Below are 12,588 nucleotides of genomic sequence, written 5' to 3' on the forward strand. Positions count from 1 at the left end.
CTTAATTTTAAAAACTCATTAATCATTGGTGCCTTAGACTTCTTGTCTACTCCCACAATTTACCTGTAAAAACTAAGACAAAATTTAACGAGAAATGAAATAATTATGACTTTCATTCTTAGTTCACATTATACTTATTAAGCTTTGCAATGACCCAGGTTCTAGGTGCTTGGGTTACAACGGTTCTGTCCCTGCCTCCTGAGGCTCTCACCCTTTCTCTGCAGAAAACAGACACACCTTTAAGAGCACAATAAAAGTGTGCACTGGGTGGAGTTGGGACACAAAATGCCGGGACTTCCCAACAAGTGTCTTCTCAGAATAATTTTATAGGGTGACGAATGAAATTCTTTTCAGTGGTCACATAGAACACAAGCTCCCGTCCCGAGGTGAGCAAGGTAAGTGAGGTGGTTCTGAGAGATTTCCTATTTCACAGTCACTCAGGTATCACCATTCGGTCGTCGGCTTTCCGGGGCTCTCAAGGAGTCAGCTCCCCACCGGTCCTTCTCGCTCCGCGAACACCGCCCTCTCGGCCCCTCGCGAGCCCTTTCCGCCACGCTCCCGAAGGCTCCCAAACTTCCGGCCCCACCCGCCCCCGCGCGGGGGACTATGGGAGCGGCTTCCTTGGCTAGCGCTTGGCAACGGCTCGCGGCGCGCTTTGGCTTGTGGATCCTCAGTAGATCCGCATCAACACCGGGTATCTATCTCCTGGGCTCGACTCGCGGTCACCCCGCTCCCCTCAGCTCGAGGTAGGAGAAGGGCTCGGGCCGGGTCGGAGCGCCTCGGGGGTCCTCGCGGCCGTGTCCGAGCCCGTCCCGCCGTGGGCCCCCTTCGGCCCGCCGCCCAGGGTGGGAGGCCGCGAAGGGACTCTGCCCGCCCACCGCCCCTTTCTCTCCACTGGCTGCAGGGGGCCAGGGGGTGCCCACGTCTGTGTCGCAAAAGCGGGCGTTGGTTTGCACTCCTCGGTTCCTTGGCTGGCTCTCAGTGTTCCTGTTTCCCCTAAAGCGATGGGCATTGAGGTTCTGTTTAGGAGTTCCCAATCCTTTGAGACCCTTGCACCACCTGCTGAATTTCACAGCAGATAAACCGACCATTCCTCTTCAAATCTTCTGTAAAGGCAGGCATTTAAAATTGCTTCATAAAAGGTAAAAGTACACAGAAGAATGCATAAAGCACAGTTTTAGTCATACAAAGATAAAAAAAAAATCCAATGACACTAAGTAGCGTTCCCCACCCCTTCCCCTGGAAATTTGATTCCAGGACACACACAACTCCCCCTCACGGATACCAAAGTTTACAGATGCTGAAGTCTCCTGTAAAGTGATACAGTATTTGCATATGACCTATGCAGTCCTCCCAGATACTTTAAATAGGCTCTAGATTACTTATAATAATCAACACAATGTAAATGCTTTTTAAATAGTTGTGACACAGAATAGCTTAGGAAATAATGACAAGAAATAGTCTGTGTATGTCTAGTAGGGTGTAATTTCCCCCCCAAATTTAAAATTTGCAGTTAGTTGAATCCAGGGAAAGGGAGGGCCAACTGTACTAGTTTCCCAAGATTCTAAGCCTAAAATTCCACTTTTCCTTTTACCAGACTGATTGGTTGTGAGCGTTTAAGTAACTACAGTAGGCATGTTGAAAGTAGATTCTCCATCACAGAAGAGCACACTAAAAAAAACTTCAACACTTAAAAATTTTACCAATACATATTTGATTTACACTGATGTGACATCCCTAAATTATTTCCGTAATAGGAGCTTGTTATGTATGTAAGCTGATTTTGAAATTGCTTGGAGAAGCTAGAAATTATTAGTATTTGTTCTACCATACATGATTGTTAACCATGGGTAATTCCCTTCATCTTGGCTAAACTTGCTTTTCTTATCTTTAAAATTAGTATATTCAACTAAATATCTGTTCAGTTGAAGTCTCTTCCAGGTATAGGTTTTTTTTTTTCAATCCTGTTACAATCTAGCAGAAAGGATCTCTTATTTTAAAAGTTGCTTGTTTTTATGACTTACATATAAGCTAGACTGATTTAAATAAGGCTCATAGTCAAAAAGTTCTTGTTTAACATAGAGATTTTCATGATGTGGTCCAGAGACCAGCAGTATCAGCATCACTGTGGAACTTATTAAAAACTCATATTTTAAAGGAAAAATGGGGTGATAATCTCTCCCACTCAAGACTTACGAATCAGAAACACTGGTGGCTAGGAGCAGCAATCTGAATTTAACAAGCCCTTAGGTGTCTGATGCATGTTTGAAAAACACCAGTTTAAGTCAGTAGTCTCCTCTTATCCGCAGAGTATGTATTTGTAGACCCCCTGCACATGCCTGAAACCTCAGGTAACACTGAATTACGTATATATGGTTTTTTTCCCTGTATGTACTTATCTATGATAAAACTTACATCAGACACTGTAAAAGATTAACAATACATAATAAAATAGAACAATTATAACAATACTATAATAAAAGTTATGGGAATCTGTCTCTCAAAATATATTATTGTATTCACCCTTCTTTAATGATGTGACTTAATACTTAAAGGAAGCATTTATGTCTTCTTATTGGTATGTCTGAATTTCTGACATTACTGTTCTTGGGCTTTAAGGCCATTAATAAGTAAAATAAAGGTTACTTGAACACAAACACTGTGATACTGCCACAGTTGACCTGATAAGCAAGATGGCTACTCACAGGGCATGGATATGCTGGACAGAGGGATGATTTGTATTGTATATGGGATATAACAGAAGCTTATTATATTTTATGCTACTCAGAATGGATGTAATTTAAAATTTATGAATTATTTATTTATGGAATTTTCCATTTATTATTTTGGATTGTGGTTAACCACAGGTGACTGAAACCACAGAGTGTGAAATCATGGATAAGGAGAGTCTCTTGTATTGTCTGAGTTAAAACTTTTAATGTAAAATACTTTACACATCTCCTGCCAATTACTTAATATCTTTTGGAAGTATTTCTGACTGATCATTTCTATATGATTGACATCTGTTCTCATTTGTAGTGAATTTTCATCTTCAACGAGTAATGGAATTTAACTTAGAATGGATCAAATTACCTAATTGTAAGAGCTAAAATCAAAACTCTTAGAAGAAAACATAAGTGTACATTTTCTTAACCTTGGTTTAGGCAATTTTTTCTTGTATATAAAACCATGAATATAAGCCACCAAAGAAAAAATAGATAAATTATATATCATCAAAATTAAAAACTTTAGACTTTGAAAAGACTGCACAGAATGGAAGAAAATAAGTATAGTATATATATGATAAGTTCTACTATCCAGGATAGTAAGGATTATTATAGCCCATATGAGACAACCCAAGTTTTAAAAATGGGCAGAGAAGCTGGGTGTTGTGTTGCATGCCGGTAAGCACTCTGGGAAATAGAGGCAGGAGGATTGCAAGTTTGAGCCCATCCTGCCTGAGGGACTTAGTAACTTAGTGAGACTTTGTCTCAAAAAAAAAAAAGGATGGGGTGGGTATATAGCTTGGTGCTAAGGCCTTGGATTCAGTCTCCAGTACCACAAAAAATAAAAACAAAAGCAAAAAACTAGGGTAAAGAAAATGAACAGATACTTCTCCAAAGAGATACACAAATGGCAAATAAGCATATTAAAAAGATGCTCAACATCACTAGTCATCAGAAAAATGAAAATCAGTATCACACTGAGATAATGCACACCCATTGGAGTAACTCACTCAAAAAGAGGGACATGCCGAGGATTAGCTCAGTGGCACCATGCCTGCCTTGCAAGTACATGGTCCTAAGTTGATGGTCCTGAGTACCTGATCATGGTCCTGCAAAAAAACACACACAAAATAACAGACAAACAGAGAGGGACAATAACAAGTGGTAACTAGAACATAGATGAATTGGAAACTTCATACATTGCTGATGGGATGTAAAATATTGCCACCACTTGGAAAAATAGTCTGGCAGCTCCTCCAAAAGTTATAAAGTTACCATATGAGCCAGCAATTCCATTACTAGGTGTATACCGAAATAATTGAAAATATATTCATACAAAAATTTGCACACATGTTTATAGAAGTGTTACTCATAAAACCCAAAAAAGTAGAGCCAGCCCAAATGTCCATTAACTAATAAACAAATGAAGCAAAATGTTGAGTTATTATTCAGCTATAAAAATGAATGCAGTCATGATACATATACCATCATGAAAGAACTTTGGAAACATGCTAAATGATAGAGGCCAGATACAAGAGGCCACCTAGTATGTGATTTCATGTATGTGAAATGTCCAGAGCTGGCAAATCATAAATGCAGAAATTAGGTTAGTGGGAGCCAGGGGCTAAGGAGAAATGGCTAAGGAGAGTGACTGCTAATGACCTCAAGTCTGTTTATGGGATGAAGAAAGTGTTCTGGTGATGGTTCCACACTATGTGAATATGCTAATAGAAAGGGAAAATTTGATAGAATGTAAATCATGTCTCAAAAAAGTAATAACTATTACTGTGTATATATATATATATGTACTTTTTAAAGGTTCTGAGAAGCCACATATATTTGGTATTATGATTATTGGTATAATGAGATTAAATGAAATTTTCTCAATTTACTGACACACCTAAAGTGGTACAGGCTTTAAAGAACAAAGTATGTAGTTCAAAACTACTCTTTTTTTCTAGCTAACTAGCCTTCTCCCACTTCTCATCCCCCAAATTGCCTAAAATACTAACTGGATTTGAATGACACTTCTGGGTCTCCTTCCCAGATTCTCAAGTAAAGTAATGCATATTAAGTATAGTTCAATATTTTTTCACAGTTTTTCTTTTGAAATAAAATTTACAAAGAAAAGCAGAAATCCCAAGTATATATTTTTTGAGTTTTCACATGTGCATGCTTGTGTGACAAGATAATAGAACATTTATCATCACCCCAGAAAATTCTCATGCCCTTTTTCATTTGACCTCGACTATATTCAAGAAACAACCACTGTTCTGATTGCTTTCTATCATAGATTATTTTTGCCTGTTCTAGAACTTAATAGAAATGAAACAATGCACTAATTTATGTAAGGTTTCTGTCACTGGTCCTAGTTAAGACTATTCACATTACGTATGTCATCAGTGCATTCTTTTTATTGCCAAATAATGTAAACAACAATTCATTGTATAAATAACCAACATTTTGTCTATCTCTTCATCTGATGGACACCTGGTCTGTTTCTAATTTTTGGGTTTATGAATAAACTGGTATAAACATTGTTACACAAATCTTTATAAACATACATTTTTATTCCTCTCAGATAAAGGGTTAATTTTATGAAACTACCAGATCTTTTTGCAAAATTGTACCATTTTGGACTCCACCAACAATGTATGAGTATTCCAATTGCCTAGCATCCTTGCTGACATTATATATTGTTGATCTTTTTAATTTTACCAATTATGATGGGGGCATACTGTTTTTTCCTTGCATTTTAATTGATTTACATATATTTCCTCTGCACTTTGTACTAAGCTTCATGAAAATCAGGGTAACGAACTGTCCTCTTCTTTCAGTGCATGTCACCATTCTTTCAGTGTAGAAGATATGGACGGAATATGAAATAATGGCACTAATGGATGTTTTGATATTTAATTTTGAGAATTTGAAAAAAATTGAAACCATACTAAGTTTGACCAGAAAGATTGTTCATTATACTTTTTTTGAATAAGGAATTATTTCTGGGGACTGGGGTGTAGTTCAGTAGTATGCTTAGCATGTGTAAGGTCTTTGGTTAAATCCCCAACACTAAAGAAAAAAAGAATTATTTCTTATACCAAGAACATATTCACACTGCTGATTTTTCATAGGTACAAATGATGCAAAATGTGCACCTGGCTCCAGAGACTGATGAAGATGATCTTTATTCTGGATATAATGACTACAACCCAACCTATGATACCGAGGTAAAAAAAAAAAAAAAAAAATCTAGTTGTTTTTTTCATTGGTTTTTTTGTCAACCAGCTCAGCTGATTCATGAAGACTAGATTTGATGGTTCTCTGCTTTTTTATGCTTAAAATTAAATAAGCTGATTCAGAAGCCTAGAAAAATACTATTAGTGAAGACTCTAACCAACAGTAGAAATGCAACTGAATGAAAGATCATGAGAAAGGGTATGTTACTGTATTAAGATGAGTTGTATACTTGAATTCTTCAGTGATAGCTATATGAATGTGTAAGATAAAACTTAGATCACCTGAGGATTTCTAATGCTGGGTTGTTAGTGCTCTGTGTTTGAAATGCCATGGAATTATTTTTCTTCTACTTAAGTTATATAAGTATTTTATAGGAAAAATAGGAAATAGAGATATGAGTATAAAAAAAATCAGAGTCATAGAAACCATCACTACTCAGAGGTAATCATTAACTCAGTGCTTCTTATGGCTGTGTCTAGATGTCCCCCAAAGGCTTCATGCAGTCATAGGTGGGGCTTTTCAGAGGTGGCTGGATATAGAGTGTGTGATGCTGGATTTAAGGGTTTTAGGTTACTAAATTAGTCCACTGGCTGGTTTGGTATAGTTCTGGAAATAGACAATGGGAAGGCCCACACTGGTGTGAGTGCTACCCACCCTAAAAGTAATCTGAGTTTGCTCTTCCATAAATGTTACATTTTTGTCAATAAATATCTATCTGCTTAATACTTAATGGTATAATAATTTCAAACTGTTACTAAGACAAATTTGAATATTTTAGATCTATTTCTATCTCTTGAAAGTTTTAGTTTCTCAATTGTAAAAAAAAGCAAAGCAAAACAAGAAGTTACTTTATACTAGTGTGAGCAAAAGTAAGGATGAAAGTGTTAATGTATTTGCAAGTATATAAAAACAACTAGCATTTATAGGACTTTAGGAAATCTCATTCTATTCTAGAGTTTTTCAAATGGCTTTTAGTAATTTTTAAAGTGTGTTTTTCTCTAAAATAAAGCAGTGATCTGTGGATTTGAGACCTATAAAGAAACAGAAACTAGTCACTTATTTTATATGAAATAAAAATCTAGATGATACCAATTATTAGCAGAAAATTTAAAACATGTAGATCATTGGAAGAAAATAGAAATGAAGTAACAGATCCTGTTACCCAGAGATCACCTACACTGGATGTATAACCACATATTTTACTGTTTTCTCTTGTCTTAATATACACAGGTCCTTCCTACATACAAACACACACATGCAGATATGATATGTAGTCTTCTTTCTAAAATTTGCATTATAGCATAAGCATTTTCTGAAGTTAGCATAAATTAATAAAACCATTTGTGATGGATAAGCTTGATTGTGCAACTTGATTGGCTTGGGAGTCACCCAGGGGATTGGTGGAGCACACTTATGGGTGTGTCTGGGTAGGTAATGGAGATGTGACCTTGGATACTGTCTGGTCCCTGGGCCCTTTCTCTCTGATACTGTTCTCCTCTTCTGCTTCCTAGTCACCATGAACTAAGCAGCTTTTTTCCACCACACCCTTCCACCAGGATATTTCTACCTTGGAGCCAGCTGACCATGGAATGAAACCTCTAAAACATGAGCCAAAATAAACATCTAGTCCTTTAAGTTGTGAGAGATGAGTATTTAGTACCAGTGATGAGAAAGTGGATCATACACCATTGAAACCTCCCTGTTCTCCCAGTTGTAGAATACTTGCTTACAGTTGAAAACAAACTTGGCATCACTCAGAAATAACTCCTGTTTACATTTTTGTCTTTCTTTTGTGTATTTCTATACTTTTCTTTTTTTATCATATTTAGGATTGAACTAGCATTTACTTTTCTATTTTACATTCAACTACATCATAAGCAGTGTCTTATGATGCTAAATATTTAAATAAATATAATTTAATGGCTGCATAATACTGAAAATATGTCAATCGGAAGTATTTTCTCATAGATTATTTTATCGTTTTCTGCAATTGTAGAAACATTGCAATAAACAATTGTTGCATGAATAATTTTTATATTTTGATTAAACACTTTTAGGATAGAGTCCCACGGTGAAATTAATGGATCATGAAGATGATCATTTTTAAAGCACCAAAGAAACCTCCTACCATCTCAGGTTGTCACAGTGTGACTTCATGATTTAATTTGAAGCAATATACAGGGTATCAGATCCAAAAATAAATTACATGATTTATCCTTGGTTTTCTTTTATCTTAATTAGCTGTAATAATATGTTCTATGTATGATTTAATTACTTGAAACTATTGCTTCAGATGTTCATAAAATATGGAATTTGTTAACCAAGGCATGAAGAAAAATTCACAAGAAGTTGTGTTTGGAGTTTGAAATTAGAGAATTTATTGACCATGCTTTTTAGTTTGTTATTTAGTTAGCACTGACTGAGCTAATTAATGAAATTTTACTAATAGCTTAGAATCTTAGAGCACATCCTTTTGCCAAAACATTTGCCAAAGTAGAAGTACTGTATAGTCAATTATCCTGGAGGTTGTCTTTGGCTTTATACTTCAAATGAAACTCCCCAGTTTTTATTGCTGAGAATTTTATACTTACTTAATTTTATGTAGCTGGTATGAAAGATAAAGTAAAAGTTAAAGAATGCTTGTGTATAATAGTCATGTTTAAAGTGCACTGAATTAACATTCTAGTTATTTGAACATTTTATTTTCATTATCTTCAGACTTTACAAAGTTAATTGATAGTGACTATTTTATATGTATTATTTATTTTATAATACTTGGCAAGTATTTGGTCCATTTCCTATTGCTGTAACAAAATACCTGAGGCTGTGAATTTCATAAAGAAAAGACATTTACTGAACTCATATTTTGGGAGGCTAATAGTCTGAACTCAGGCCACTCCATCTGTTCATCCTCTGATGAGGGCCCCTTGGCTGTGTCCTGGCATGGTAAATGGCACCATGGTGGGGGTTCATATGAACTCCCTCACAAATCATATGGTGAGACAAGAAGCCAGAGAATGTAGAGGAGCCAGTTTTGCTCTTCTTTAACGACCCATACTCTCAGCAACTAACTCCAAAACACCAGCAGTAATCCCTTCAAAGAGTAGTGCCTCCAGTGGCCTAATTATCTCCCGGTACCTCCAGTTCTTAAGGGTTCCTGATTCTTGTCACTGCCACACTGAAGACCAAGCCTCCATTATATGAATCTCTGGGGTATTTTGTCTAGATGTTCTCCCAAAGCTTCATGCAGTCATGTGTGGGGCTTTTCAGAGGTGGATGGATTTAGAGTATGTGATGCTGTGATTAAAGGTCTGTGCTGCTGGGATCAAGGATGTGATGCTAGGATTAATTCAAAATGTGATGATAGGATTAAGGACATGAGTGCTACCCACCCTAAGGAATATAATATAAAAGACAGAGGGCTGTTGCTGGTGTCGCTTGTCCTTCCTTGCTGCTTTGATGCTTTTGCTGCCTTCTGCCTGCCATGAACTGTTTCTCCTCTGCCATGCTGCTCTACCATGCCAACTTGCCTCGTAGCCAGTCAAGTAGGGACTGAAACCTCTGCAAACTGTGAGCTGAAATAAACCTTTCCTCCTTTCACTTTGAGTGTCGGTTATTTTGTCTCAGCAATGAGAAAGAGTAAGACATATATTATACCACATATCAGCATATCAAATCACAACATCCACACGTACCAGGAAGCATACTTTGTGAGAAGTAGAAGGAAATAAAGTGTGAACACTGCATTTAGTGTTTGTCTGGAGAGTTAGAGCTAGAATGTGTGTTCTAGAAGTAGGAAATGAAGGCTGGGTAGAAGATTGGCAGTTGGTAAGCTTGAGTGCCTTTTAGAGAGCATCTTTTGATTCTAGAAACCCAGCAACATTTATTTTTCTGCCCTTGACTAATGCTCCTTTAATTTCCTGAGGGGAAATACAAATACTGTGCAGGACAAGAATTAGCAAAGCTAAATAACTTTCATTTCAGTTGAGACTTTGGTTCCAAATGACAGTGCCAGTTGTGATATGGGGAAAATATAACCCCCAACCTGCTAGATGTCAGATACACCAAGTTCATGTCCCCCAGAATTTAAGAATGAATTCTAAGGGACAATGAAGGTTAAGAGTAGGAAAAATTTATTGAGAAGAGACAGGAGGGGACCTGAAAGTGGGTTGCCACCAAGGCTGCTTCTCAAAGAATGTTTTTTTTGTTTGGTTTTTTTTTTGGTATTGGGGATTGAACTCAGGTCCTTGCGCTTGCAAGGCAGGCGGCAAAACCACTGAGCTAAATCCCCGGCCCTGTCAAAGAATGTTTTATAGGGCAAAATCATGAGGTGGATACAAAATCACGATATGAGTACAATGTGGGTCAAACTATAATCAACCAATAAGATTACAAGTATAGCCACTTAGCTAATATTGACCCAATAGAGAAGCAGGTCATATAGGAAGGGTACATGGAAGGACAAAAAGCATTTTGGGAAGGGATGGGTCCGGATGCTTTGGTCACCCACCTGGGTGACTTATGTCTATCTGGACTTTACTGGACCAGGTGATGCCAATTATAGAATAATTCCAAATTACTGCTTATGACTTAAGGAGGCATGTAGGACTGGTCATTTCATCTTTATCTTGAGGCCTGGTCTTTTTCAGATGTGCTTCCAGTGACAATTCTGATGTCTTTATTGTTTTGGCTGACTTCCTTGACAACCCAGACCCCCTCTAACTGTATATTAATTTTTATCTAACTTAGCTGCCTATAGTAGTTGGACTTGGTGGGCCTTGTGTTTGCCTAGATTAGTTCCAGTTTTTCCAGACTCTACCTCTGCAGTGAGATGAAAAGGTTTTTTTTTCACTTCAGAAAGTAGAGATGGACAAAAGAGTTTGCTTCCTTGTAGAGAATGTGGCCTTTTCTGTCCTGCAGGTTTCTCAGGTAAATCTCAGCACATGGGAAAAGAGAGGAGGGAAAGACTGTGGGGGTGGAGAGGAAAGGAGAGAGGAGAACTATGAATCCGTTTTCTTGCTGCATTAGCTACGAGGAAGAAAAAGAGAAAAAAGGCCTTATCCTTGTATACTTGATCTTTTAATTATGTGTTATGATACCATCCATTTGAACAGTAGTAAATACATTTGCTTTAAAAGTGAGCAGCATAGTCAGTTCTCTTCCTTAGGGAGAAAGGAGCCTTGATGTTTGGGGGGAGATTTGAGGACAAGAATACTTGAGTCCCAATCCAGAAATCTGCATTTGGGGTAAGATGAATTATAGAGGATCTTGAATACCAAACTGAAGTATTTAAACATTTTTTTCCCAATTCTTGCTTGATTTTGAAATTTGGGTTTTCATTTTAGGAATTGGAGAATGATACAGGTTTTCAGCAAGCAGTGAGGACTAGTCATGGCAGAAGACCTCCAGTAAGTGAAATTGAAAAAAAAATTGGATAAACAACATATACGGTTTACCATTTTAACCATTTTAAGTGTCCATTCATTAGTGTTAAGTACATTCACACTGTTGTGAAACAGACCTTCAGAACTCTTTCATCTTGTAAGTCTGAAACTCTGTACCCATTAGACAATAGCTCATGATCTGCCTTTCCCTCGATCCTCACAGACTATTTATCTTTTTGTGACTGACATATTTCACTTAGTCTCATGTCCTCAAGTTTTATCAATATTGTAGCATGCTACAGGATGTTCTCCTTTTTAAAGTTTCTGTTGTATGTGTGCACACATGTTGTCTGTCCACTCGTCTGTTACTGAATACTTTTATTGCTGAGTTGTAGGAGTTCTTAATATATTTTAGATGTCAATGTCTTTTCAGATATATGATTTGCTAATATTTTCTCCCATTCTGGAGGTTGGGTCATTTTTTTTTTTAATTAAGTTTGTTGGAACATTTTAGGTATACAATATGATCACATTCATCATTGGGAATTTGAACCATTACGTGATATATCTTGGTTCTTATCTTTAATCCCCATTCCCCTTCCCTCCTGTCAACCCCTCCACCCAACCCCTCCACCATTCACTATTTACAAAAACTTTGTTTCCATTTTTTCCTTTTCTCATAGTTATTCCTTTCCCTTCTTTCCTTTCCCCTACCCCTCCCACTTCCCCTTCCCTTTTGAACCTTTTCTTCGTATTTCACATTATCTAGTATACATTTTGATCCTTATATACACCTTCAGGTTCTAACACCAGAAAAACTACTCGGTATTTACACGTGTGTCCTATTTATTTCACTTAAGAGAACAGCCTCAATGTGCATCCATTTAGCTATAAATGTTTCTCATTTATATGGTGTTTCTCATTTTTTATGGCTGAGTAGTACTCTATTTTATAAAAAAAACAGGCAATTGGGCAGTTGTCAAGTTTTAGCTGTTACAAACTGTGCTGCTATGAACATGGGTGCACATATATCACTGTAGTATGATTCTTTTTAATTCTTTTGGGGGGATACCCAGCAAGAAAATAGCTGGGTCAAATGGAACCTCTAATCCTAGTTTTTTGAGGTATCTCCATACTGATTTCCACAGTGGTTTCACCAGTCTACACTCCCACCAACAGTGGAGAAGGATTCCTTTTTCCCCACAACCCCATCAGCATTTGTTATTGGTTGATTTCTTGAT

At 37.1% G+C, this 12,588-nt stretch overlaps 1 protein-coding gene across 12 annotated transcripts in view; it reads left to right on the forward strand.

Annotated features, from left to right (window-relative positions):
* The first annotated feature begins 584 nt into the window (after positions 1-584).
* Positions 585-12,588, forward strand: part of Ift88 (intraflagellar transport 88) — a 132,045-nt gene continuing 120,041 nt past the window's right edge. For 7 of the 12 annotated variants that reach the window (XR_002386189.2, XM_013075877.3, XM_087199408.1 and 4 more), the window contains exons 1-3: positions 599-746; positions 5,858-5,953; positions 11,309-11,371. Coding sequence is in view for 11 of the 12 variants with exons in the window: in XM_013075877.3 (XP_012931331.1) it covers positions 5,864-5,953; positions 11,309-11,371 (153 nt within the window). In the remaining variant the exon portion in view is untranslated. Of the gene's footprint in view, positions 747-5,857; positions 5,954-11,308; positions 11,372-12,588 lie in introns of all 12 variants that reach the window. The other 5 variants (XM_087199409.1, XM_087199407.1, XM_087199404.1 and 2 more) reach the window with 4 other exon arrangements.

This window comes from Heterocephalus glaber, unplaced genomic scaffold (assembly GCF_053883595.1).
Source record: "Heterocephalus glaber isolate CG9 unplaced genomic scaffold, H.glaber_assembly_v1.0 deba00001719, whole genome shotgun sequence".
Classification (NCBI taxonomy): Eukaryota; Metazoa; Chordata; class Mammalia; order Rodentia; family Bathyergidae; genus Heterocephalus; species Heterocephalus glaber.